This window comes from Ornithorhynchus anatinus, chromosome 11, assembly GCF_004115215.2.
Source record: "Ornithorhynchus anatinus isolate Pmale09 chromosome 11, mOrnAna1.pri.v4, whole genome shotgun sequence".
In the NCBI taxonomy this organism is placed as follows: Eukaryota; Metazoa; Chordata; class Mammalia; order Monotremata; family Ornithorhynchidae; genus Ornithorhynchus; species Ornithorhynchus anatinus.
In genome coordinates, this window is record NC_041738.1 from 60107424 (window position 1) to 60135407 (window position 27984).

Consider the following 27984-nt stretch of genomic DNA (forward strand, 5'->3'; position numbering starts at 1 on the left):
ATAAATACGACTGACTGAATGAATGAATGCCCTCTCTCAGTTCTCAATCCCTGCCCTCCCTCCCGCTTCCCACTTTCCCTCGTTCCCCTCCAACTCTTTTTGTATTTTTGCTTTTTTTAAAAAATAGATTTCCCTAAGGGACCTCCGACCCCGTTCACCCCTCCCTCCTCTGAGTCGGAAGCAACGTTGGGCGGCGGGGAAGACACCAGTCCCCGGGGGGGATGGTTTGAAGCCGAGGTGCAAACTGAAATCTTCGGAAATACATCTTCGCTAGACGACAGATCTTCCTCCCCCAGAAGCCCGGGCTTCCCCTCCCACCCATTATCGACATACTGTTGAGTTGCCCCCGGCCCAAGGGGGTCCCATTCACGGATGGGGGTGAGGGGAAGCCCCCTACCCACCCCTCGGAGCCCCGACTGCCTTGGGGGTCGGGCGGAGGAATGAAGCTTTGACCTTTGAGGGTTGAGGTCACGGTGGGGGGGGGAAGGGGCAGGGGTTAAGGGGGGCTGCGGGGCGGAGGGGGTGGGGGTCTATCCCGAGTCGCTTTGGAATCTGAAAATCCCGCCCCCCACCCTGGGCCGAGAGAGGGGTGAGTGTGAGAGTGAGCCCCCAACCCCAGGGTCTATCCCCAATACGCAACTAACAAAGCCAAACACTCTTTTTGCTCGCCCCCTGCGCCCCCCGCCCCCCGCCCCCGACTGTCTCATTCCTTCCCCAGGCTGGTGTAGGCGGCCCCGCGGGCGGAGGGGTGGGCATCGCTTCGCCCCCACCTCCCCCTTCCCGGGCCCCGGCTGGCCCACCCGCTCACACGGGCATCTGCACCTCGTAGTACTCGTCCCTCCCGTCTTCCTCGTCCAACACCACCTCCGCGTCGTCCGCGTCCAGCTGAGGGCACAGAAGGGGCATCAGGGGGCCGGGCAGGGGTGGGCACCGGGCACCCCCGGGCGCCCCGGCCCCGCAGACCCGAGGATGGGGAAGCAGGAGGGGCGGTGCCTCCCTCCACGCCCACGAGGCCCCCGGCTGGATGCCCGCTGGATGCCCTCCGGGATGCCAGGGGGCGGGGGCTGGGAGGGAGGAGTGGGCGGGGCCTGCCAGGACCGGCCCCGATTGGACGGCCAGCTGCAGAGTGGGCGGGGCCCGGTAGAGAAACCGCGTGGCTCAGAGGAAAGAGCACGGATTTAGGAGCCACAGGTCATGGGTTCCAATCCCGCCTCCGCCACCCGTCAGCTGTGGCAAGCCACTTAACCTCTCTGGGCCTCAATGACCTCACCTGTAAAATGGGAGGGAAAGCCTGGGAGCCCCACCTGGGACAGCCTGATGACTCTGCATCTCCCCCAGCGCTTAGGACAGTGCTCGGCACATAGTAGGCGCTTAACAAGTACCAACATTATTATTATTGACATGGGGATTAAGCAGCGGAGAAGCAGCGTGGCTCAATGGAAAGAGCACTGGCTTGGGAGTCAGAGGTTATGGGTCTGAATCCCGGCTCTGCCACTCGGCAGCTGTGGGACTGTGGGCAAGTCACTTCGCTTCTCTGGGCCTCAGTGACCTCATCTGTAAAATGGGATTAAGACTGTGAGCCTCACGTGGGACCACCTGATGACCCTGTATCTCCCCCAGCGCTTAGAACAGTGCTCGGCACATAGTAAGCGCTTAACGAGTACCAACATTATTATTATTAACATGGGGATTAAGACTGTGAGCCCCGTCTGGGACAACTTGATTACGTTGCATCTCCCCCAGCGCTTAGAACAGTGCTCGGCACATAGTAAGCGCTTAACAAATACCATTATTATTATTATTATTGGATGGTCAGGAGGAGGGTGGGCGGGGCCTGGTTGGACGGTCAGGTCGGGGGGGGAATGGGCGTGGCCGGTATGTGAATGATGGGACGCGATGGGCGGGGCCTGTTAGGGAGGGGCCCCTGATTGGGCGGTCAGGGGTATGGTGGGCGGGGCATGTCGTGATGGGCGGGGTCTGTATGATCGATAATAATAATAATAATAATAATAATAATAATAATACTGTTGGCATTTGTTAAGCGCTTACTATGCGCAGAGCACTGTTCTAAGCGCTGGGGGAGATACAGGGTCATCAGGTCGTCCCACGTGAGGCTCACAGTTAATCCCCATTTGACAGATGAGGTCACTGAGGCCCAGAGAGTGAAGTGACTTCCCCACAGTCACACAGCTGACAAGTGGCAGAGCCGGAATTCGAACCCATGATCTTTGACTCCCAAGCCCGGGCTCCTTGCATTGAACCACGCTGCTTCAGGATCAGGAGCGGGGTGGGCGGGGACTGCATAGATAATAATAATAATAATGTTGGTATTTGTTAAGCGCTTACTATGTGCCGAGCACTGTTCTAAGCGCTGGGGTAGATACAGGGTCATCAGGTTGTCCCACGCGGGGCTCGCGGTCTTAATCCCCATTTTCCACATGAGGTCACTGAGGCCCAGAGAAGTGACTTGCCCAAAATCACCCATCTGACCGGCGGCGGAGCCGTGATTAGAACCCATGACCTCTGACTCCTAAACCCGGGCTCTTTCCACTGAGCCACGCTGCTGCTCTGTAATAATGTTGGTATTTGTTAAGCGCTTCCTATGTGCAGAGCACTGTTCCAAGCGCTGGGGGAGATGCAGGGTCAGCAGGTGGTCCCACGTGGGGCTCCCAGTTAATGCCCATTTTACAGATGAGGGAACCGAGGCCCAGAGAAGTGAAGTGACTCGCCCACGGTCCCACAGCTCGGAGGAGACATGGGGGGCGGGGGCTATCAGGGTGTGGCCTATCGGGGCGGGGGTCGCGCTTGATGGGCGGGGTCAGGAACCAATGGGCGGGGGGCAGGGAGGTGGGCGGGGGCAGGGAGGCGGGACTCACACATTGGAGCTCTAATTCGCGAAAGATGAAGGGCAGCAGGAAACGGCGCAGGGGCACCGTGAGGATGAGGATGAAGGGCAGTGCCAGGGAGGCGGGCGTGGACTTGACCACCCAGAGCAGGATCAGGCATATCACCTGGGTGCCCGTGAACACGTGCATGCGCCAGGTCTTCACCTGAGGGCAGAGGATGGGAAGAATAACAACAATAAGAAGAATAAAAAATCACAGTATCTGTTAAGCACTTACCATAGTGAAGGTCCACCACCCATCCTTCTCCCCAGATCTGCCGCCCCCCCCCCCCAGCTACTATGAGAAGCGGCGTGGCTCAGTGGAAAGAGCCCGGCTTGGGAGTCAGAGGTCGTGGGTTCTAATCCCCACCCCGCCACTTGGCAGCCGTGTGACTTTGGGCCAGTCACTTCACTTCTCTGGGCCTCAGTTCCCTCATCTAAAATGGGGATTAAGACTGTGAGCCTCACACGTGGGACAGGGACTGTGTCCAACGCCATCTGCTCGTATCCAACCCAGCACTTAGTAGAGTGCCTGGCACATAGCTAAGCGCTTAACAAATACCATTATTATTATATTACTCCCCTTGTTCCCCCAAATAATAATAATTAACTGTGGAATCCGTTAAGCGCTTACTACATGGGACAACTTGATTACCTTGTATCTACCCCAGCGCTTAGAACAGCGCTTGGCAAATAGTAAGCGCTTAACAAATATTATTATTATCAGGTGCCTGGAACTGTACTAAGCACATAGTAAGCGCTTTAAAAGTACCAACATTATTATTATTACTATTAACATGGGGATTAAGACTGTGAGCCCCATGTGGAACAACCTGATTACGCTGCATCTACCCCAGCGCTTAGACCAGTGCTCGGCACATAGTAAGCGCTTAACAAATGCCATTTTTATTATTATTATTATTGGACGGTCAGGAGGAGGGTGGGCGTGGATACAAGCAAATCGGGTTGGACACAGTTCCTGCCCCACATGGGGCTCCCAGACTTCATCCCCATTGTACAGATGAGGTAACCGAGGCCCAGAGAAGTGAAGTGACTTGCCCGAGGTCACCCAGCAAACATGCTCGATTTGGGGAATGTTAAATTGTTTTGCCTATTTGTTTTGTTTTGCTGTCTCTCCCTTTTAGACTGTGAGCCCGTTGCTGGGCAGGGATGGTCTCTATCTGTTGCGGAATCGTCCATTCCAAGCGCTTCGTACAGTGCTCTGCACATAGTAAGCGCTCAGTAAATACTATTGAATGAATAAAACGGTGGAACCGGGATTAGAACCCCCGTCCTGACGTCCAGGCCCATGCTCTGTCCACTGGACCACGCAGCTTCTCACTGACCACACTGCTTCTCACTGCTTTCCCGAGCCCCCAGATCTAGCCCCAGCCTCCAACTTTCTCCTTCCCGAGCCTAGCCCTGGTCCCTAACCCCTAGCTCCGGCCCCCCAGCCCCGGCCCCGCCCATTACCCGCTTCACATAGGGCACGTCAGGGTGGTGCTTGGAGGGTTTCAGCAACAGCAGGATGCGATCGAAGAGCTGGATGCCACTGAGCGAGGTGACGCCCATGTACAGGAAGATCCCAAAGAGCACGGCCAGCGGGATCTGCTTCAGGACGGGCTCCATGAGGATGGAGAGGCCTAGACACAGAGCCGGCGGAGCCGGGTGAGGGACGGAGTGCGGTAATAGACGGGGCCGTGGGGGATGTGGTGGGGCACGAAATGGGCAAGCCTGGAGGGGGGGGGTCTTGGCGATTCATGATGAGGCAGGAAGGGGAAGAGGGGGCAGGGACTGGTAGGCCCAGGCCCCACATCCCCCACTGCCCAGGGGCCTGTTTACCTATGAGCAAGGAGACCAGGAGCCCGCTGATACGTTGCTCTTTGACCTCCTGAACCCGGCTCTTGTCCCCGGTGGAGGTCGTGCTGGCCATGACGGTGAGGGCGTTGGCGTGGGTGACCGTGCGCACGGTGGTGGCGCTGAGCCAGGGCATCCCGAAGAGCGCACCCAGCCCGCCCATGCCCACGATCAGCAGCAGGTCCAGGTGGAAGCCCGACCCTTTCACCAGCTTCCTCTCCGGCTTGCTGACGATCAGCCTGGAGGCGGGTGGGCGGGCCTACGGTCAGCGACCCGCAGGGCCTCCCACCCTCCGCCGGCACCCGCTGACCCTTGACTTGGCCAGCCCCCCCGCCCCCTTCCCGGGCCGTACGTGGTGATCTGGGACTCGAGGAAGATGAGGATGAAGACCAGCAGGGCGGGCAGGACGGAAGCAAACATCATCCAGTAGGGGAAGACTCGGCGCAGGCCCAGCGGGTGGATGAACCAGCCTCGGGCCGTGGTGTTGGACACCGTCAGTCCCTTGGGCACCTTCAGTTTCTGGGGAGACGCCGGGAGGGGGGCCGGTGAGGCCGGAGCCGGAGCTGGGGCCGGAAGGGTGGGATGACCAGTCCCGAGTTGGGGATGGGGGTGGTCTGGGCCTGGGTGGAGCTGGAGGCTGGAGGAGGCCCAGAGCCCAGGGTCGGGGAGGGCCTGGACCTGGGAGACCCGTGACCCCGGGGTGGAATGGCGGCCGGGGGAAGGAGGGGACCAGCGGGGAGGATGATAATAACAGAAATATTAATAATCATGGAAACAGCGTGGCTTAATGGATAGAGCCCGGGCCTGGAAGTCAGAAAGACCTGGGTTCTAAATGGTAAAATAGGATTTCGTTGTTGTTGTTGTTGTTTCAAGTGCCGTAATTTAAAATTTAAGTTGGGTTGAAAAAGCAGCCACAAAAATGTACCGTATTTTTTGCTGAAATTAACTGTGTAATGTAAACCCAAAGATTTTGTCGTGGTTTTTCAGTTTTGCTTATTTGCTTACTTCGATGCTGCTGATCTTTTCTCACCGACTTGTAAGGTTTGTTTTATCAAAGCAATTATGACTTGCCCCTATCATGAATTATTTAAGTTTTTAATGGGTTTTCCGATTACTAAACTCGGCTCCATCATGTATCTGCTGTGTGACCTCGGGCAAGACACCTCACTTTCCTGGGCCTCGGTTACCTCATCTGGAAAATGGGGATGAAGAGTGTGAGCCCCTTAGCGGGACAGGGACTGGGTCCAACCGGATTAACTTTTATCTATCCCAGCCTTTAGAACAGAGCTTGGCACCTAGTAAACCCTTAACGAGTACCATAATGATTGTTGTTATTATTGTTTGTTAAGTGCGAAGCACCAGGGTGGATCAAGCACATCTGATTAGACTGTGAGCCTCTCATAGGGATTGTCTCTATCTGTTGTCTATCAGCCTCCACATGAAACAAAAACTCCTCACTCTAGGCTTCAAGGCTCTACATCACCTCGCCCCTTCCTACCTCTCCTCCCTTCTCTCTTTCCACCGCCCACCCCGCACGCTCCGCTCCTCTGCCGCCCGCCTCCTCACCGTCCCCCGTTCTCGCCTATCCCGCCGTCGACCCTTGGCCCACGTCCTCTCTCTGTCTCGGAACGCCCTCCCTCCTCACCTCCGCCGAACTCACTCTCTTCCCCTCTTCAAAGCCCTACTGAGAGCTCACCTCTTCCAAGAGGCCTTCCCACACTGAGCTTCCCCTTTTCCCTCTGCTCCTTCTGCTCCCCCTCTACCCCTCCTTCACCTCCCCTCTTCCCTCTTTTCCCCCCTTTCCCTCTGCTCCTCCCCCTCTCCCTTCCCCTCAGCACTGTGCTCGTCACTGTCACTTGTCACTTGTCAGCTGTGTGACTGTGGGCAAGTCACTTAACTTCTCTGTGCCTCAGTTCCCTCATCTGTAAAATGGGGATGAAGACTGTGAGCCCCACGTGGGACAACCTGATTCCCCTGTGTCTACCCCAGCGCTTAGAACAGTGCTCTGCACATAGTAAGCGCTTAACAAATACCAACATTATTATTATTGTCCGCTCATTTATATATATTTTTATTCCCCTATTTATTTCGTTAATGAGATGTACATCCCCTCGATTCTATTTATTGCTATTGTTTTCATGAGATGTACATCCCCTTGATTCTATTTATTGCTACTGTTTTTGTCTGTCTGTCTCCCCCGATTAGACTGTAAACCCGTCAGTGGGCAGGGTTTGTCTCTATCTTTGCCGAATTGAACATTCCAAGTACTTAGTACAGTGCTCTGCACATAATAAGCGCTCAATAAATACTACTGAATGAATGAATTGTACCTTCCAAGCGCTTAGTACAGTGCTCTGCACATAGTAAGCGCTCAATAAATACTATGGAATGAATGAATGGTTGGACACAATCCCTATCCCACCTGGGCCTCACAGTCTTAATCCCAGTGCTTAGAAGAGTGCTTGGCACCTAGTAAACCCTTAACAAGTACCATTATAATTATTATTATTGTTTGTTAAGTGCTAAGCACCAGGGAGGATCAAGCACATCTGGTTGGACACAATCCCTATCCCACTCGGGCCTCACAAGACTGTGAGCCTCACGTGGGACAACCTGATGACCCTGTATCTCCCCCAGCGCTTAGAACAGTGCTCGGCACACAGTAAGCGCTTAACAAATACCAACGTTATGATTGTTAATCCCCCTTTTTACAGATGAGTTAACTGAGGCCCAGAGAAATGAAGTGACTTGCCCAAGGTCCAGCTGGGTGTCTGAGGGAAGCGTGGTGGTTTTAAGCCGGGGGAGGCACCAGGAGGCTGAGGGGGTGGGGTGAGGGGGTCTTACCTGAGTGTAAGTGTCTTGGATGAAGGTGTCCACCAGAACCATAAGGAAGATGGAGATGGGGACCCCAAAGTCACCAATGATCCGGCGCAGCTGGGGGACAAAGAGCCCATCAGAGACCAAATCCCGCTCCCCTCCCCGCCACCCGCCCCAGGCTCCCCGGAGACCTTCCGGCCAACCTCTCCGGACCCCCTCTGCCCCCCATCTCCCTGCCCAGTCCTACCCAGTGCCCTCTGGGGTGGAAAGGCAGGGCGTGGGGGAGGAGGCAGGGGGGCAGACCTTGCCCGGGAAGTAGGAGCTGTTCTTGAACTTGCGCAGGAGGATGGCAATGAGGAAGGTCCCCGCCATGAGCACCAGGGACAACAGGGCTGTGTTGGGCTGGGCCACGGTGGGTTGGTGCGTCCAGGTGTCGTTGGAGCTGTAGGATCGCTTCAGCGGATGGTCCTGGAAGATCTGGGGGGGAAAGGACCTGGTCACGCCCGGGACCCATCGCGTGCCCAGCTGCACAGTCGCACGCTCGGGCGCATCCTCACACATCCAGTTACACAATCACACACGCGGGCATACAATCACAACCTCACACACCCAGCTGCATAATCACACGCTCAGGCACATCTGCATACCGTTGGCTACATATTCACACACACAGGCACACAATAATAATAATAATAATAACAATTGTGGTATTTGTTAAGTGCTTACTCTGTGCCAAGCACTGGGGTGGGCACAAGTAAATCGGGTTGGACACAGTCCCTGTCCCATGAGGGGTTGACAGTCTCAATCCCCATTTTACAGACAGGGTCACTGAGGCAGAGAGAAGTGAAGTGACTTGTCCAAGGTCACGCACAAACCCACCCTCACATTCCCAGCTTCACAATTGCACATACAGACACACCCTCACATACACAGCTACACAGTCGCACTCGGACACGCGATCACATACTCATAACCAGACGCAAAATAGCGTACACAGGTATTCAATCACATAATCACACAAAGATACACAATCACACAGTCATAATACACAGGCACACAGTCCCACTGACCCATGTTCATATCGACACAATCCTACAGGCATAACGTGCAGCCACATAGATCCACATTCACACCAACACGTGTTCCTAAGCTATAACACTCAGTCCCAAGTAATCCGTGTCCCTAGACACGCAGTCTCACACACGCACGTTCTTCCCCCACGCTAACCGAGATATCCAGATATCCGCACTCTAGACTGTGACTCGTCTCTAGACTGTGAGCTCATTGTGGGATTGTTTCTGTTTATTATTAATAATGATACCAATAATTATGGTATTTGTTAAGAGCTTACTAGGGGCCAGGCACTGTAACAATAATAATAATAATAATAATGTTGGTATTTGTTAGTGCTTTCTATGTGCCAAGCACTGTTCTAAGCACTGGAGTAGATACGAGGTCATCAGGTTTTCCCAGGTAAGGCTCACGCTCTTCATCCCCATTTTCCAGATGAGGGAACTGAGGCCCAGAGAAGTGAAGTGCCTTGCCCAAGGTCACCCAGCTGACAAGCGGCGGAGCCGGGATTAGAACCCATGACCTCTGACTCCCAAGCCTGGGCTCTTGCTACTGAGCCACGCTGCTTCTCCTATTGTTCTCTTGCATTCTCCCAAGTGCTTAGTACAGTGCTCTGCACAGGGTAAGACCTCGATAAACCGAACGATTGAATCCAGTACTCGCGGCGGCCCGACCGGCCCCCGCCCCCCGAGCCCCTCCACCCTGAGCCGGCCCGGACCTTGATGAGTTTGGCGAAGGTCTCGTAGATGAAGATGAGGGAGATGAGGAAGGAGAAGATCTCCTGGGTGTAGCGGGAAATGTAGCGCACCAGGAAGCTGCCCTCGAAGGCCACCACCAGCACCACCAGCAGAACCAGCCAGACGCCGATCCACACGCGGCCCACTATGTACTCCATCCCGTTGTCCTCGCAGAACTGTGGGGGGGCGGGGACGGGGACCACCTGGCCGTCAGGGGGGTTGGGGGTGGGGCTGGGGCGGGGATTAAGTCAGGAGGGGGATGGGGAATAATAATAATAATTGTGGTACTTGTTAAGCGCTTACTACGCTCCAGGCACTGTCCTAAGTGCTTGGCGGGGGGGATTACTAGCAAATCGGGTTAGATCCAGCCCCTGTCCCACCTAAAAATCATAATAATTGTGGTATTTGTTAAGCACCTACTTTGTGCCAGGCACTGGGGTGGATATAAGCAAACGGGGTTGGACACAGTTCCTGTCCCCTGAGCGGCTCACGGTCTCAATCCCCATTTTCCAGACGAGGTATCTGAGGCCCAGAGAAGTGACTTGCCCAAGGTCACCTAGCAGACGAGCGGCGGAGTCGGGATTTGAACCCATGACCTTTTGACTCCCAGGCCCGTGCTGGTTTGGGGCTCACAGTTTTAATCCCCATTTTACAGATGAGGTAACTGAGGCCTAGAGAAGTGACCCGCCCAAGGTCACGCCGCAGACAAGTGGCAGCCCGGATTCGAATCTATGACCTTCTGACTCCCAGGCCTGGGTTCTATCCACTAGGCCATGCTGCTTCTCTAAGGGGCTGAGCAGGGAGAGCGGGTGGGAGGCCTGGGGTGGGCTGGGGGCACGGGGGGCAGGGCGGGGGTGGGGTTGTACCGAGTAAAAGGCCTCTTCGAAGACCAGCAGGGGCCCCGAGAAGCCAATCACGAGAAGGGGCTGGGCCCCCAGCAGGGCAAACAGGATGCCCTGCACCGCCGTGGAGATGAGCAGCTCCGACACCCCGATCTGGTTCCGCGTCTTGTCTCCTGGGGAGCCGAGGGGCGGGGGGGACGGACTGGTCAGTGGGGGCAGCCAGCCGGCGGGCTGCGGAGCGTGGGCGGCTGGGGTGGGGCGGGGAGGGGGCTTGGGGTGCAGAGGAGAGGGGTCAGAGAGCAGGAGGAGAGGGAGATCGGGGCGGGGAGGGGGTCAGGGGTCAGAGGAGAAGGCAGAGGTCGACCAGCTCGGACTGTAAGAGGCCGAGGTGGGGGGAAGCGGTAAGATGGACGGCTCGGGCAGATCCCCGGGGTCCCCGCGGGGAAGACGGGGAGAGACGGGGGGAGGGGGCGACACTGACCCAAGAGGCCCCCGAAGGTGATGGTGGGAGAGAGGGCGGCGAAGTAGATGAAGATGACGGCGGCCAGGACCTGGGGGCTGAGCGCGTCGGTGATGTCGCTCAGATAGCGGGGGTACCGTCGCCGAGCGTCGCGGGCCAGACCCCCGAACAGCTGGCCCGTCCTCTGCAAGGGGTCGTCCGCTCCGCCCGGCTCTCTGGGACCCCTGGACGGACCTGCGGGGGGTGGGGGAGAGCTCAGGGTCTGGGGCGGGGACGGGGAGGAGAGTCTTCCACGCTGAACCCCTCCCCGCACCTTTCAGTCATTCATTCAAGTGTATTTATTGGGCGCTTATTGGTGGCAGAGCACTGTACTGAGCACTTGGGAGAGTACACTAGAACGATAAATGGAAAGGTTCTATGCCCACAATGAGTTTACGGTCTAGAGGGGGAGACGGACATTAACAGAAAGAAAGAAATGACAGATATGGACATAAGTGCTATGGGACTGGGAGTGGGGGATAAATAAAGGGAGTCGGGACGACGCAGAAGGGAGTGGGAGGAGAGGGAAGCCGGGCTTAGTCAGGGAAGGCCTCTTGGAAGAGATGGGCCTTCAGTAAAGACTTTGAAGGTGGGCAAAGTCATTGTCTGTCGGATTACATCTTTCCTCCAAACCTGGGGTGTCCCCATGTTTTTGTAGGCTTTTGCTTCGGGGGGGCTGGAATGGGGGTGAAGCAGACGCATCTCCTCCAAGAGGCCTTCCCTGACTGCGCTCTCCTTTCCTCTTCTCCCACTGCCTTCTGCGTCACCCTGACTTGCTCCCCTTATTCATCCCCCTCCCAGCCCCATGGTACTTTGGTCCAAATCTGTTATTTCTTTATTGGTAATCATGTCTTCTTCCCCCTCGGGAATGTAAGCTCTTTGTGGGCAGATAATGCGTCTGCTCATTGTACTGCCAAATCCCAAGTGCTTAGTACAGAGCTCTGCACACAGTAAGCGCTCAATAAATACTGTCGAATGAATGAATGAATGAATGAGCTTCGGGGACCCTCTCCCACACCACCTACACTACTTCTGCTTCCTCATCCCCTTCTTGCCCATTTCCCCCATCCGGCTAGTCCAGATTTTTAACTTTCTCCTGAAACTCCCAGGGCTCCCACATCCCCCTCTCTCGCCCTGTTGACCTTTGCCATCTACTTGGTTGAAAATTGAAACCATCAGACCTGAGCTCCCCCGAATCTCCCCCTCAGATCCCCAGCTTCCCCCAAACCCTTAATTCTCCTTAATTCTCTCCGATCTGCCTTCTGTCGCTTCACTCCACAGTGAGACCGCTGCAGTCTCCAAAGTCATCAATGGCCCTCTTTCTCTCCAGATCCAACGGACTGTCCTCCGTCCTAATCCTCCTCGACCTCTCGGCCTCCTTCGGCACGTGGACCACCCCCTTCTCCTGGAAGTATTACCTAACCTCAGTTTATCTGATTCAGTTCTATCTTTGTTACTGCTCTGGCTGCTCCTTTTGAATCTCTTTCACCAGCTCTTTCTCTGTCTCCCAAACCCTAACTGTGGTGTCCCCCTAGGCTTTGCCCTGGGTCCCTATTTCTTCTCTCCACTCACTCCCTCAGGAAGTTCCTCAGCTTCCACAGCTCTATGTGGATGACTTCCGCATGTGTCTCTCCGGCCCCGACCTCTCTCCTCCCCTCCAATCTCACCTCTCCTGCGTCCAGTACATGTCTACATGGATCTCGGCTCTGCCACCTGTCTGCGGTGTGACCTTGGGTGAGTCACTTAACTTCTTTTTGCCTCAGTTACCTCATCTGTAAAATGGGGATGGAGGCTGTGAGCGCCACGAGGGCCAAGGGAGTGTGCCAACCCAATTTGCCCGTATTCACCTCAGCATTTAGTACAGTGCCTGGCACATAGTAAGTGCTTAACAAATATGATAATAATTATTATTACTATTCTGTTCAGCCCTCACTTGAAGCTTAATGGTCCAAATTAAGCTCTTCATCTTCTCTCCCCAATCCTCTCCTCCCCGCCTAGTTTTCCCATCACGATCGAAAGCGCCCCATCCTTCCCACCTCTCAAACCCACAGTCTTGACATTATCCTTGACTCCTCCTCCCTTTCAACTCTCATATTACCTGCTGCCAGATTCTGTCTGTTCCTTCCTCCACAACCTCTACACGATCCAGCCCTTCCTCTTCATCCAAACGGTCCACCGTGCTGACCTGAGCCCTTGCCATATCCCAGATCGACCACCGCCACCGGCCTCCTCACTGACCTTCCTGCCTCCAGGCTCTCCCATCTCCAGTCCATGTTGCACGCTGCTGCACGGATCATTTTCTACAGTGCTGTTCTATACATCTCTCCCACTCCTCAAAAAACTCCAAGCCTTAACCATTCTTCTCCACGTCAAGCAGGGACTCCCAGTCGTTGGCTTTAATCAGTTCTCTCCCTCTGACTTTTCCTCACACTTCTACTATAGCCAGTTCATACTCTTTTCCCCTCTACTAACTCTATCGTATTCTCCCAAGCGGTTAGTTCAGTGCTCTGTATCCAGAGGAGCTCAATAAATACTGATGATGGATGGATGGTTGGGTGGGTGGGTGGATGGTTGGGTGGATGGGTGAGTGAAGAGTCCCTGGAAGAAAGGGAGGGTCGCGTTGGGGTGTTGCGCGATCTAGCCCGGGAGAGCACAGGGCAGAGGTGGGGACATGGTACCTATCCTCTTGAGGAAGTCAGGGTCTCCTTTGGTGGGCACAGTCTGGTAATGGCGACGCAGCAGCTCGGTCTGCAGGGGCACCAGGCTTTGGAGCAGTTCATCGTCAGACGAGATGGTGGGAGGCAGGACAAGGCTGCAGTCCAGAAACCCCTCCAGAGCCTCCACCAGCTCTTTGCGGCTCTGAGCCATGTACGCCGCCACGCGGAACACCTGCCGAGGAAGGGGCGGGGTTGGACAATGGGGAAACTGAGGGGGGGCACGAGGGGCTCAGGAATGGGGGCGAGGAGGTGGACGGGGGGAGGACGGCCCGAACTGGCCGAGCTCGAGCGAGTGAGGCCGAGGACAACGGCTCCCACCCTGGGCGGTGCCCACCCCGGGCAGCGACCCCCGACGCGGGCAGACCCCTACCCTCTCAGCCATGAGCGTGGCAGCGGCCCGGCCCATCTGGCCGTAGTCGGTGTGGGCGGCCTCGGGCCCCAGCAGCACGATCAGGAAGCGGACCGGCACCGGCAGCTCTATGGCCTCCAGCTTGACCGGCCCCTTCAACCGGACGAAGGCCAGGACCGGAGCCTGCAGGAAAGCAGCCTGCCCTGGGGGGCCGGGGGAGTTGGGGGGGAGACATGGGAGGGGAAGCAAGGAGGTGGGGGGTGGGGAGTGGGGAGACGGGGGTCAGAGGATCACCGGGGAGATGGGAACCGGGAGAGCACGGACGGCGGGGGGGACTTCAGGTTCAGCGGTGAAATAATAACTATGGCATTTGTGAAGGGCTTACCATGTGCCGGGCGCTGTAGTAAGCGCTTGGGTGAATACAGGCAAATGGGGTTGGACGCAGTCCCCGTCCCATGTGGGGCTCACGTTCTCCATCCCCATTTTATAGATGAGGTAACCGAGGCCCAGAGAAGTAAAGTAGAGAAGCAGCGTGGCTCAGTGGAAAGATCCCGGTCTTGGGAGTCAGAGGTCATGGGTTCTAATCCCGGCTCTGCCGCTTGTCAGCTTTGTGACCTTGGGCAAGTCACTTAACTTCCCTGTACCTCAGTGACCTCATCTATAAAATTGGGATGAAGACTGTGAGCCCCACGTGGGACAACCTGATTACCTTGTATCTACCCCAGCGCTTAGAACAGTGCTTGGCACTTAGTAAGCGCTTAACAGATACCAACATTATTATTATTAAAATGACTGGCCCAAGGTTACAGGTTTACAGTAGACAAGTGGCGGAGCAGGGATTAGAACCCATGACCTTCTGACTCCCAGGCCCGTGCTCTACCCACTACACCATGCTGCTTCAGAACCAAGGATGTGGGGGTCTAGAGACCACCGGGGCTCAACTGACCAAGGGCTGGTGGGACCAGGGTCGGGGCCGGGGGTGGGAGGGACACTCACCCACAAGCACCAGGGTGGCCTCGGCATCAGGAGGAATCTTCTCTAGCACATGGGAAGGCTCCCCGCTGCCTTCGCCCTAGTGGGCCCGGGGGCCGGGGAGAGGGTTAACCTGACTGCCCATCCTTCCACCATCCAACGCCCACCTATCCGCTTTCTCACCCGTCTGTCCGTCTAGCAGTCCACCCAACTCCCCCTCTGCTCGTCTGACCACTGGCCGCACCCATCGCCCTCCGCCCACCCCTCTCCCCTTCCACCGGGGTCCCCGCCATCCCCTCCGCCCCGCCACACGCCCACCGGTTCCCAGAAGAGCCGAGCTTCCAGGGAGGGTGATTCAGGCAGCAGTAGCGGCTCTGCGGTGTCCCCCGAGGCCTGCAGGACGGTGGGGTTCACCCCCCCGAGGGTCTCCAGCTCCCCCACTGGACTGGAAGAGATGGAGGGGGGACCGGGTGTGGGAGTGGGCCGTGAGACGGTGTTCTCCAGGCCCAGAGGCCAGAGAGGGAGGGAGAGGATCGAGGCTGCAGCGGGGCTGGGGATTCATTCATTCGGTCATATTTATTGAGTCCTTACTGTGTGCAAAGCACTGTACTGAGCGCCTGGGAGAGGACGGTAGAACAACAGACACGTCCCCTGCCCGCAACACGCTTACATTCGGATGAGATCGAGGGAGGAACTCTCGAAGAGGAAGGACAAGAGTTGGGAAGAGGGATGGAAGGTGGCAGAAAAGGAAAGGTGGGGGGAGAGGAGGAGGGAGAGTGGGGAGGACGGGAGAGGAATATAAGGGAGGAAGACCAGGGGTGGTAATAATGATATAATAATAATAATGATGATATCTGTTAAGTGCTTACTATATGCCAGGCGCTGTACTAAGCCCCGGGCTGGATACGAGCAAATCGGTTGGACACCGTCCCTGTCCCACATGGGGCTCCCAGTCTCTAACCCCATTTTACCGATGAGGTAACTGAGGCACAGAGAAGTGAAGTGACTTCCCCGGGGTCACACAGCTGGCAAGTGGAGGAACTGGGATTAAAATCCATGACCTTCTGACTCCCTGATCCGTGCTCTATCCACTATGCCATGCTTCAGAGGGGAGGGAAAAGAGGAGGAGGAGGAGGAGGAAGGGGTTGGGGTGGGGGTGGTACCTATGTTTGAGCAGCAGAGCCCGGCGCAGAGCATCCCTGTCCTGAGGCTTGAGCTGGTCTTCGTAGATGAGCTGGTCGCACAGCTTTTCGGCGATGCCGGCCATGTACTGCTCATCCAGGTCCAGGAGCATCGTGCCTGCGGGCCCGGGCCCGTGAATGGGTAACAGCCAGGTGCCCAGGACATAAGCGCCCTCCCCCTGCCCCCCTGCTCGCTCCCCCTCCGCCACCCCTCCATCAGCTCCCAGCTCTCCTCACCCCCAAGCTCTACCCAAGCCCCCCCAACATCCTCCCCCAACTTCACCAAAGCACCACCCCCCGGCCCTCAGCTTCCAAGCCCTTCCCCTAAAGCTTTCCCCCCGCCTCCAGGAATAATAATAATGATAATAATAACGACAATAATAATTGTGATATTTGTTAAAAGCTTACTGTGTGCCGGACACCGGACTAAGTGCCGGGGTAGATTAGTTCCAAGGTAGTCAGGTTGGACACAGCCCCTGTCCCACATGGGACTCACAGTCTTAATCCCCAATTTCAGATGAGGTCACCGAGGCACAGAGAAGTGAAGTGACTTGCCCGAGGTCACACAGCAGACGGGCGGAAATTTCTGCTGATTGTTTCTTTCCTGTTCAATCCCCACCTCAGCTCCCCGACCACTCGTGGCTCTAGACTGTAAGATCCTTGTGGGCAGGGAACATGTCTCCCGATTCTATTGCACTGTAGTCTCCAAAGTGTTTAGCACACAGTAAGTGCTCAGTAAATACCCTTGATCCAGAGGGAAGGGCTTGGCGTCCCCAGGAGGAACAGAACTTCCCCGCACCCATTCCTTGCTCCTCCCCCTCCAGGGAGCATCCCTTCCCTCCCACCTCTCCGGCCCCCAGGCCTTGGGCTGCTCCAGTGACCCCCTGGGGCTTTCTGAAACCCTCCTGGGAGCAAAGATGTAAATTGAGTGATATTTGTTAAGCGCTTACTATGTGCCAGACACCATACTAAGTGCCTGGGGGGAACAAGGAAATCGAGTTGGACACAGTCCCTGTCCCACATGGGGCTCACAGTCCCAACGCCCATTTTACAAACAAAGCAATGGAGGCCCGGAGAAGCGAATGCCTTGCCCAAGATCACACAGCAGACGAGGCAGGGAACCGGGATTAGAACCCATGACCTCCGGACTCCCAGGGCCATGCTCTTTCCACTAAGGGAACCCAGGCGCCGCTGCTCACCCTTAGCGAAGGCCCGCTGGAGGTGCAGGAGGCTCCAGAAGCGGAGGAAGGAGAGGTGGGGCCTCCCCCAGCCCCCCTCAGCCCCCCGGTTCTCCTCGAGCCGCACCCAGTGAGCCGCCTCCATCCAGAGCGGCTCCCGGTTCCGGCCGTCCGTCACCAGCTCCTGAAGCTCCACGTAGGCCTGGGGCACGGGGTCGGAGGACAGAGGGGGCAGGGGGGGCAGAGGCCCAGCCTGGAGGGGCGGCAGGGGTGGCGGGAGGGAGGGAAGCTGGGAGGGGGGCACTGGGACAACTGGGGTGTTAAGGGGAGGAGGGAGAAAGGGCCCACCCCGGAGAGGCGAGGGGTCTGGACCCTGGCTCCTCGATCTGCCCACCAACTTCTCACCCACTTTAGACTGTAAACTCGTTGTGGACAGGAAATGTGTGTTTATTGTTCTACGGTTCTCTCCCCAGTGCTTAGTACGGTGTTCATTCATTCATTCAATAGTATTTATCGAGTGCTTACTATGTGCAGAGCACCGTAGTAAGCGCTTGGAATGGACAGTTCGGCAATTCGGCAACAGTGTTCTGCATGCAGTAAGCTTTCAATAAGTACGACTGACCGAACGAATGACCTCTGGCCCATGTCCTGCCTCTGGCCTGGAATGCCCTCCCTCCTCATATCCAACAATTACTCTGCCTCCTTCAAAGCCTTATGGAAGGCCCGTCTCCTCCAAGAAGGCTTCCCTGATTAAGCCCCCCTTTCCTCTTCTCCCACTCCCTTCTCCATCACCCTCCCTTGCTCCCTTTCTTCACCCCCCACTCCCAGCCCCACACCACTTATGTCCATAGCTGTCATTTCTTTATTTCTATTCATGTCTGTCTCCCCATATCCTAGATTATAAGCTTGTTGTGGGCAGGGAATGTTGTACCGTACTCTCCCAAGCGCTTAGTACAGTGTTCTGCACACAGTAAGCATTCAATAAATACAATCGACCGACCGATTGACGGGTCCCAGTAGATGGGGGGAGGGGGAGCGAGGCCAGGAGAGGGAGGGGAGCCAGGAGGGTCCGGGAGCCCTGTCCGGCAAAGGCCAGGCAGAAACAAACAGGACATCCAGGCTTCCAACCATTCTGCTTCGCTTTGTTCCAGCCTGCTAAGTGCTTGGAGATCTTAGTTTTTGTTGTTTTTTATGGACTTTGTTAAGCGTTTACTAGGTGCCGGGCACTGTCCTAAGTGCTGGGCTAGATACAAGAGAATCAGTTTGGACACAGTCCCTGTCTCACATAGGATTCACAGTCTTAATCCCCATTTTGCAGATGAGGTGACTGAGGCACAGAGAAGTGAAGTGACTTAATAATAATAAAAAAAATCGTGCTATTTGTTCAGCGCTTCCAACATACCAAGCATTGCCCAAGGTCACGCAGCAGACAAGTGGTGGAGAGAGAATTAGAACCCAGGTTCTTCTGACTTTCAAACCCTTGTTCTTTCCTCTAGGTCCTGCTTCTTCCCTTCTTTGAAGGGCAGGATCCCTCGCCCCCGATCCCAGCTCTGGGGGACAAAGGGACTCCTGGGGGAGGGTGGAGAAAGGGACCAATGCAGAGAGGGGAGGGGAATCTTAAGAGGTCATCCCGCTCAATCCCCTGCCTCCAGGCCCCGGGTCTGGCGCTGTGCCTAGGCCTGGGTGTGTGTGAGATTGTGTGCTAGCGTGTGACTGTGTGTGCATAACTGAATGCGTGTCTGTGTGGGAATGTGTGACTGGGCAGGGGTCCGGGGTGTGGTGGGGACGGGAGGTGGGAAGGGGCAACTTCTCCCCCATTCCCCACTCCCCCCCAGGCCCTGGGGCAGGTGGAGCTGGTGCAGCAGGACAAGGGAAGGCAATAAGGAACAGTGAGTGAGTGAATGAATAAATGAAGGAACGATTCCCTGCCTTTCTATCAACCTGCCGTTTCCCTGTCTGTCTCTGTGCTAAATACAGTGCTAAGTGCTTAATACAGTGCTCAGCACACAGTAAGCCCTCGATAAATACGATTGACTGACTGTCTGCCTGCCTGTCAGTCTGCCTCCCTGAAGCTCTCCCCACCCTGTGGTCCCTGGCCTGCCCAGCTCCCCCCGAGTAAAAATAATTCTGGTATTTGCTAAGTGCTTACTATGTGCCAGGTACTGTCCTAACCGCTCGAGTGGATATAAGCAAATCGGGTTGCACACACACCCCGTCCCGCTTAGGGCTCACAGTCTTCATTCCCATTTTACAGATGAGGTACAGATGAGGCACAGAGAAGTGAAGTGACTTGCCCCAGGCCACACAGCAAACAAGGGGAGGAGCGGGGATTAGAAGCCATGACCTTCTGACTCTCGACCTCTCTCCAAGGAATCCGAGGAGTGGGGCAGGAGGAGGAGTGGGGCAGGAGAAGGTGTTGGGGGGTCCCGGGAGGGGGGCTCACCTCGTGGGTGCCTTTGTCTGTGGTGGAAGGGAATTCTGCAGACGGCTGTTCTGGGGGGAAATCTGAGGAGAAGGGGGTCTCATTCAGTCCCCCCCAACCCTTCCTCTCCCCCGCCCCACTCCCAGCTTCCATCCCGATCTCCCAGCCCCCAGCCCCAGCCCCTAAAGCCCAGCGCCCAGTCCCTACCTCCCAACCCCCAGCCTCATCTCCAAGCCTCAACCTCTGTTCCTCAGACCCCCCGATACCCACCCCGCTCCCAGCTCCTGTCCCAATCTCCCAGCCCCCAGCCCCAGCCTCGGTTCTTACCTCCAAGGCTCCAGTCCCATCTCCCGGCCCCAGTCACCATCCCGAAGCCCCCAGCCCCTGACTTCCGAAGCTCAATTCCCAGGCCCCAGTCCTGCTTCAGCTCCAGGGACACTGGGCCCCAAGGATCAGATGACCCTGCTCTCCCAACACGCCCCAGCACATGTGCGCACTCTTGGTACATGCCCTCTTGTACCTGTCCCTGGGTGGTTGTGGGTCCACTCGGCTCCCCACGTACTGTGAGGGACCAGTTGACTACCTGACTCTCTCCTCCTCGGACCCAGGGGTGGAGCCCGGGGGCCGGAGCGGAGCCGGGGGCCTAGCGGAACCTCGGACCAGTGCAAGGGGCCTGGTTCCCTTCCTTCCGTCTACCCCAGCCTCTACCTCAGTTTCCCTTCTGGGGCCGGCTCCGGCTAGACCCAGATGATCTTTCTGGAGGGGGACCTTCTCGAGTTCAGCCCAGCCCCCCTCTCCTCACACCTCCTCACCTCTGGCCGCCAGCTCTCCCTGGTGTCCAGCTGGCGGGCCTTATATACCGGGGCCTCCCCCCCATCCACTTCTCTCCGGCACCCCACCCTCTCCCCCCAACCCGGAGCCAGCTTGTGTTCACCGTAAATGCCGGCACTTGAGCACTGTTGACAGTAAATAGGGGCCGGGTCCTGTCCTCGCCTTCTGGGGGACCTGGGGGGAGCCGGTGTCCCCCAGACGGGGCACCTGGGCCCCACTCTATATCCCGTCGCCCTTCCCCTCTTTCCTCTCTCCCTTCTCCCTGGTCGGCCCCGGGCCTGGCCGTCCCATCCGCACCCCTGACCCCCAAGATCCGGTGTCCTCAACCCACCTTGGGACCCTCAGAGCCCAGACCCTGAGGGAGAAGGGGAGGCCCGGGAGAGGGGAGGCAGACCCCCGCAGCACGCCCACCAGTGGTCTGGGGGCCCTTCGGCCACTCCTAGGGCTCCCCGTTATCCCTCTCACCTTGCGAAGAGCAGGGGTGACCCCCCGTCCGCCCTCCGCCTGACTTCTCCCCGCTCCCCCTCCCTCTTGCCCCCCCAGCCACCTCTTGTCCTCAGTGCAAACAGAATCTCTGTTTACCCTCAATCAACCCAATTGCTGGGAAGAGGGGCGGCGGGGCCTGGGCCGGGACGCCCTGATACCCCATGTACAGGACCCGGACCCCTCCCTCAGAATCAGGGCCGACTCCCTCACCCCACCTCCCCCCGGCTCACTGGGCTGCCTCCCTCGCGGGGGTCCGGAGGGAAACTGAGGCAGAGGGCGGGATCGGGGCCCAGGCGGGCTGGGGTCCGGGAGATGGTGGGGGAGGGTCCAGACTCACCCTCCTGCTCTTCTGGGTGTTCCTGGGTTGTGGGAGGCTCGGATTCCTGGTAATCCTCGGTCTCCATTGTCTTTTCCATCTCGGACTCGTAGTCCTCCTAGTGGGACACGGCGGGGTGGGTGGGGGGTGAGAAACCACCACCTCCCCAGCACAGCCCAGCAGGAAGGGGCGCTGGAAGGAAGGGGAGGGTGGGTGCGGGGCGGTGGGGCTCCCACCTGCTGTTCCTCCATGGCTCTGTGGTTCTGCGGTCCCCGGCGTCCGAGTCTGTGGATCTCTCCCAGCCCGTGGTCCGGGGGAGCATTACCGACCGGGCGGACCCTGAAGGAGAAGAGGGAATCAGTGCGGCCGGGGAGGAACCTCCTCTGAGACCCCAGACCTAACCCCCACTAGCTCCCTCCCTCCCATCTAGTTCCCTCCCCTCATTCTGGAGGGGGAGACTGAGGCAGGGGAGGTGGATAGAGAGCCCTGGAGTCCAGTCCATAGCTCTGGCCTTGGCTGAAAGGGATCGGGGGTTGGGGGGGGAGGGTGGTGGGGTTGGGGTCTGAGCAAAGCCCTGCTTGGCTGAGGGAATGGGGCTGGGGCTGGGCTGACTTGCTGCTGGGGAGGATGGGAATGGGTTGGTTGCTGAAATAATAATGCTAGTACTTGTTAAGCGCTTACTATGTGCCAAGGACCGTTCAAAGTTCTTCAGCGTGAGGCTCACGCTCTTAATCCCCATTTTACCAATGAGGCCCAGAGAAGTGAAGCGACTTGCCCAAGGTCATGCGGCAGACAAGTGACAGAGCGGGGATTAGAACCCAGGTCTTCCTGACTCCCGGGCCCGGGCTCTATCCACTAAGCCCCAGGACCAGGCAGGATCCGGCATCCAGCACCCTCAGACGGGGCCTTATTCCCCTCAACCCTTTCAGCCTGCAACCGGATTTTGGGAATCAGACACGAGAGGGGTCGGTTCGAGGAGGTGGAGGTCAAGACGAGAAGAAACTGTTCTGCCCAGAGGCAGGGAGATGGACAGAATGACCTCTGGATTGCTGGGATCAACTAGCCGTGAAGGAGGGCGGTGGGGAGGGCCGGTAAGGGAGGACAGCATGGGGGAAATCTTCATCATTATCGACGGTATTTATGGAGCGCTTACCGCGTGCCGAGCACTGTACTAAGCGTTTAGGAGAGTACGATACAACAGAGTTGACAGACAGGTTCCCTGCCCACAACGACCTGACCGTCTAGAGGATGAGCAAATAACGGTGATATCTGTACTGAGTGCCTACTGCGGTATTGAGTGTGATATTGAATGCTTACTGTGTGCATTCGTTCGTTCATTCAATCGTATTTATTGAGTGCTTACTGTTTGCAGAGCACTGTACTAAGCGCTTGGGAGAGTACAAGACAACGGAGCTGGCAGACACAATCCCTGCTGACAACGAGCTGACGCTTAGCACAGTGTTTTACCCCCCAGTTTAAGCTCTCTAGACTGTAAGCTCATTCTAGGCAGGGGATGTCTCTATTGTTATATCGTATTTTGCCAAGCGCTCAGTACAGTGCTCTGCACACAATAAGCGCTCAATAAATATGATTGAATGAATGGCGGGGATCATGTCTACTAACCCTGATTCTCCCCAGATCTTAGTACAGTGCTTTGCACGCAGTAGGTGCTCAGTAAATACCCTCAATTGATCATCATCAGTGGTGTTTTTGGAGAGCTTACCGTGTGAGGAGCACTGTACTGAGCACTTGGGAGAGTACGATACAAGAGGCTGATGGTGATGATGGCAGCGAAGACCAGAGAGGACAAGGGGGTGCAGAGGGATGCAGAGGGGAACCTCGACAGCAGCAGAGTAAATGCCCCACATCTGCGATTGGGTTGGTTAGGGGTTGGACAGCCAAAAGAGCACCAGGGGTCAAAGTGGCCCCCAAGCTCCGGCCATTCATTCATTCAACCGTTCAATCGTATTTATTGAGCGTTAGTGTGTGCAGAGCACTGTACTTAACGCTCGGAAAGTGCAATACAGCAATAAAGAGAGACAATCCCTGTCCTCACCGGGCTCCCAGTCTGGGGGGGGGGGAGGAGACTGATATCAAAACAAATAAATAGGCATCAATATAAATAAATAGAAATAGAGATATATACATATAAGTGCTGGGGAGCCGGGTCGGGGGGGGGGCAAAGCTGCTGACAAGACCGGCTCCCTGCCCCTCGTCCTACCCCCGGGGGGGTAGGGGGGAGCAGTGGTGACTATGGGGCTCAGCCCCCCCCCCCCAACTTGTTCCCCATCTCTGCCTCCTTCGCCCCCACCCCGACCCAGCTTCTTGGTTCTGGACAAGTAGAGGGTTGGGGGTGGGGACACCCCCAGAAACGAAGTTAGTTTTAAAGATCTCTAGACTGTAAACTCGTTATTGGCAGGGAATGTGTCTGTTTATCGTTCTACTGTACTCTCCCAACTGCTTAGTACAATGCTCCGCTCGCGCTAAGCGCTCATTAAATGCAGGCGAATGAATGAAAGCCGCATGGCCTAGTGGCAAGAGCACGGGCTTGGGAAACAGAGGATGTGGGTTCTAATCCCAGCTCCTAGTCTGCTGGGTGACCTTGGGCAAGTCGCTTCACTCCTTTAGGCCTCATTTACCGCATCTGGAAAATGGGCATTAAGACTGTGAGCCCCACATGGGACAATCTGATCATCTTGTATCCTCTCCAGCGCTTAGAGCAGTGCTTTGCACATAGTAAGCGCTTAACAAACGCCGTCATTATTATAGTAAGTGCGGAGAAGCAGCGTGGCGCAGTGGAAAGAGCACGGGCTTTGGAGTCAGGGCTCATGAGTTCGAATCCCAGCTCTGCCACTTGTCAGCTGTGTGACTGTGGGCAAGTCACTTAACTTCTCTGTGCCTCAGTTCCCTCATCTGTAAAATGGGGATTAAGACTGTGAGCCCCACGTGGGACAACCTGATTCCCCTGTGTTTACCCCAGCGCTTAGAACAGTGCTCTGCACATAGTAAGCGCTTAACAAATACCAACATTAAATACCATAATTATTCCCCCCTTCTAGACTGTGAGCCTGTCGTTGGGTAGGGATTGTCTCTATCTGTAGTCTAAGTGTACTTTCCAAGTGCTTAGTACAGCGCTCTGCTCAGAGTAAGCGCTCAATAAATACGATTGAATGAATGAAGCACTCAATCAACCTGCCCCCTCCTACCTTGCCTCTCTGATTTCCTCTACAACCCAGCCCGCACACTTCACTCCTGAAATGCCTCAGTCTCATTTATCTCACCACCGAGCCCTTGCTCATTCCTCCCTCCGGTCTAGAACCTGCTCTCCCTTCATATCCAACAGATAATGACTCTCCCCGCCTTTAAAGTCTTATTAAAATCACATCTCCTCCAAGAGGCCTTCCCCGACTAAGGCCTCATTTCCTCTTCTCTCACTCCTTTCCACCCTCACACTTGGCTTTCTACCCTTATTTACCCCACCCTGAGTTCCTTAGCACTTATGTACACCCCCATGATTTCTTTATTTTAGGGTTTGTCTCCCCCCCAGATGGTTAGCTCCTTCTGGGTAGGATTCTGTTATATCGTACTTTCCCAAGCACTCAATAAATATGATCGATTGACTGATTGAGGAAGAAGGCCAGGTAGAGATCAACCATTCCTTGGATACCTCAGGGAGTTTTCCATCATCCCGTCCTGAGGCGGGGGAAGGACAGGATGACCTCCTGAGGGTGGGAAGGATGGATGGTTCTAACAATCATTCTAGATCGGTTGTGGAAAAGACAAATGGGCTAAAATTAACTGCTTATTAGGGAATCGGAGACAAACTCTAGTCATTGTCATTTCCTAAACTAGAAAAGAACCCCTTCATAAGAGACAGCAGAAGCGGTTGGCTATCCTTTTAACGGGGGAGCACTTTTAACGGGAGGGAAATCAGTGCTCAGGAGCATTAGATTGAGACACTGAGGAGCTGGGACCTGAAGCTCATCCTTTAGACTGTAAGCTCCTCGTGGACTGTGCTGTGTCTGTTTATTGTTCAATTGTCCTCTCCCAATAAGCAATTGAGCACACAGTAAGTGCTCAATAAATACGATTGAATGAATGCGTGAATAAAGAGAATGCCATATCCCCTGCTTGGGCACTGCGGGAACAGCGGAACGAGCAGGGGATGGGACTATTTATTGCTATATCGTACTCTCCCCAGCGCTTAGGACGGGGCTCTGCACACAGTAAGCACTCAATCAGTACGATTGAATGAATGAATGAGTGGGGGGGGGGGACATTGGGTCCCTCCTCCTCACCCTCCCACAGTTTTCTGGGGCCCCCACTGCTGCTCTCCCTCTGATAAGGCCCCAGGCCCCGGCTCCCCTATCTCTGTCCGATTCCAGGAACCCAGTTCTCCCAAGCACCTGGGCAGATGGGCTGCTCCAAGTCAGATAACGGGGGCGAGGAGAGGAGAGCTGCTCAGGCAACTAAAGATTCTCCAGCCCGGGACATTGATTGACTTATAGGGGAGGATGAGAGGATTCGTTCATTCCTTCGTACTTATTGAGCGCTTACCGGATGCAGAGCTCTGTAGGAAGAACTTGGGAGAGTACAATATATCAATAAAAAGACGCATTCCCTGCCCACAGCAAGCTTACGGTCTAGAGGAGGGGAGACAGACACGAGTAGGAATCGAGAAATGACAGATATGGACATAAGTGTTGTGGGGCTGGAAGGGGGATAAATAAAGGGAGCAAGTCAGGGCGACGTAGAAGGGTAGGTCGTTGGGGGGGTGGGGGGTGCTTGATTTGGGGAGGGACCAGTGGGATCTATAAGCCCCCAAACGCCCATGATCTGCCCTCAGGGGCAGCAGGGGAGGAGGATACAGCTTTTTACTTATATTAATGTCTGTCTTAAGCGCTTAGTACAGTGCTTTGCACGCAGTAAGCACTCAATAAATTCAATGGAACGAATGACTGTCTCCTCCTCTAGGCTGTAAACCCCCATGAGTAGGGAACACATCCACTAACTCTGCTCTATTGCCCTCTCCCAAGCACTTAGTACAGTGCTCTGAACATAGTAAATGCTCATAGGCCTGGAAATCAAAAGGATCTGCACGATCAGCAATCAGCATCATCATTATTGATTAATTGATTTTCCTCCCAGGCCAGCTGGGGTCCACTGCACACTACCCCGCACTACCGCGCTCCTTCCGGGCAGAGAGATGGCGGGTGGAGGGGACAACTGCCCTCTTGCCCCCCAATCTCCAGAGCCCCAGGGTAAGTCTATAGTGGGCAGGGAATGTGTCTGTTTATTGTCATAATGCACTCTCCCAAGCGCTTAGTACAGTGCTCTGCACCCAGTAAGCACTCAATAAATACAACCGAATGAATAACATGAGTGAATCCTGAATCCTGAGTGAGTGGCCTCGTGGATGCAGCACGGACCTGGGAGTCAGAAGGGCCTGGGTTCTAAGCCTGACTTCACTGCCTGTCTGCTGTGTGACCTTGAGCAAGTCACTTAACTTCTCTTTGCCTCAGTTACCACATCGGTAAAATGGGGGTTACGACTCCGAGCCCCATGTGGGACGTGGACCGTGTCCAACCTGATTGCCTCGTAGCTACCGCGGCGCTTAGAACAGTGCCTGGCACATAGTAAGCGCTTAACAAATACCATGTAAAAAAGAGTCCTGGGGTCCATCCCCAAATGGAGATACCAGGAAGATCCCAGATGGACCATTAGTTGTCTGAAAGCTCGTCCTCTAAACTGTAAGCTTGCTGTGGGCAGGGAATGTGTCTGTCTATGAAATTGTACTCTTCCAAGCACTTCGTACAGTGCTCTGCACCCAGTAAGTGCTCAGTGAATAGGATGGACTGACTACCGACAGTATCGCTGTGTGTTGCGTGCTGTAACAAGCAAAATGGCCTAATGGAAGGAGCGCTTAGAACAGTGCCTGGCACACAGTAAGCGCTTACTATGTGCCAGGCACTAAGCGGTGAAATAGTACTAGCAGTAGTGTGAGCTCCTCCTAGACTGTGAGCTTGTAGTGGACAGGAAGTGTGTCAAGTATATTGTATTCTCCCAAGCGCTCAGTACAGTCTCCGCACACAGTAAGCGTTCAATAAATACAATCGATCGATTGATAGCGGTAGTAAATAAACTCAATTCCTGCCCTCGGGGAGATTGGGAACAGGGGCAAAAGGAATCTGGAGATGGGGAGCCCTGGGTCCCAGGGAAGCCGAAAGGGGTCAGGGGAAGGGCAGTGGATGGCAGTGCCCTATTTGGGGGTCAGTTCAGTCCCCTACCATCTTGTCCACTTCCGCTCCTCCACCCTCAACCTCATCGCCTAGAACAGTGCTTGGCACCTAGTAAGCACTTAACGAGTACCATCATCATTATTATTATTATCTCCCAGCCTTGCTTTTGCCCGTGGCCCAGCCCAAGCGGCTCAGGTTGTCCTATCGGGCCGGGATCCCCAAGGGGTTCGTATCCCCCTCAGCCCCTCCCGGGTGCCCAGATCCCCCGCGATGGCAGGGTGCAGGATGGGGGTGGGCACCACACCTGTGCGCGGACCCCCTGGGAACTCCTGCAGGGCAATGCCCTCAGGTGCTAGTGCCCGGTCTGCTCTTCCCGTCCCCGCAACCCGACCTCAGCCCCCCTTCTGCCTCCCTCACCCTGAGGCTCACCTGGTGTCGAGGTTCCGGGCCCCAAAGCGGGCAGGCGAAGCGTTGGCACGATCCCGCCGTCTCCCCGTGCCCGGCTAGGAGGGTGCGAGCCTCCTCTGTGACGGCGCCCGGCCCGGGCCAGCTCGCAAACCACTGAGTCACCCCCACCCCCTAATCT

General features: G+C 55.9%; 1 protein-coding gene across 2 annotated transcripts; it reads right to left on the reverse strand.

Annotated features, from left to right (window-relative positions):
* Positions 1-27922, reverse strand: SLC4A1 (solute carrier family 4 member 1 (Diego blood group)). 2 transcript variants are annotated; one of them, XM_029074494.1, is made up of 20 exons: positions 27828-27922; positions 21396-21498; positions 21181-21277; positions 19548-19609; positions 17126-17357; positions 15909-16044; positions 15064-15190; positions 14770-14845; positions 13795-13976; positions 13386-13596; positions 10690-10902; positions 10233-10381; positions 9348-9542; positions 7862-8035; positions 7586-7675; positions 5094-5260; positions 4727-4980; positions 4358-4527; positions 2877-3050; positions 1-885 (listed from the first exon to the last, which is right to left on the reverse strand). In XM_029074494.1, the coding sequence occupies exons 2-20, from the start codon at positions 21408-21410 to the stop codon at positions 805-807; spliced, it is 2805 nt and encodes a 934-aa protein (XP_028930327.1). In that variant the 5' UTR covers positions 21411-21498; positions 27828-27922; the 3' UTR covers positions 1-804. The 2 variants fall into 2 exon arrangements, with proteins under 2 accessions (XP_028930327.1, XP_028930328.1); XM_029074495.1 differs by having other exon boundaries at positions 805-885; positions 17126-17306.
* Between the last annotated feature and the right edge of the window lie 62 nt (positions 27923-27984).

What these genes read in the sequence shown, in the direction of transcription:
- SLC4A1 (XM_029074494.1), bottom strand. An exon ending in CTCGGCTCTTCTGGGAACCG is followed by an intron (nt 14,846 to 15,063) that starts GTGGGCGTGTGG and finishes CGGGCCCACTAG; the next exon opens with GGCGAAGGCAGCGGGGAGCC. An exon ending in CACCTTCGGGGGCCTCTTGG is followed by an intron (nt 10,382 to 10,689) that starts GTCAGTGTCGCC and finishes TCGGCTCCCCAG; the next exon opens with GAGACAAGACGCGGAACCAG.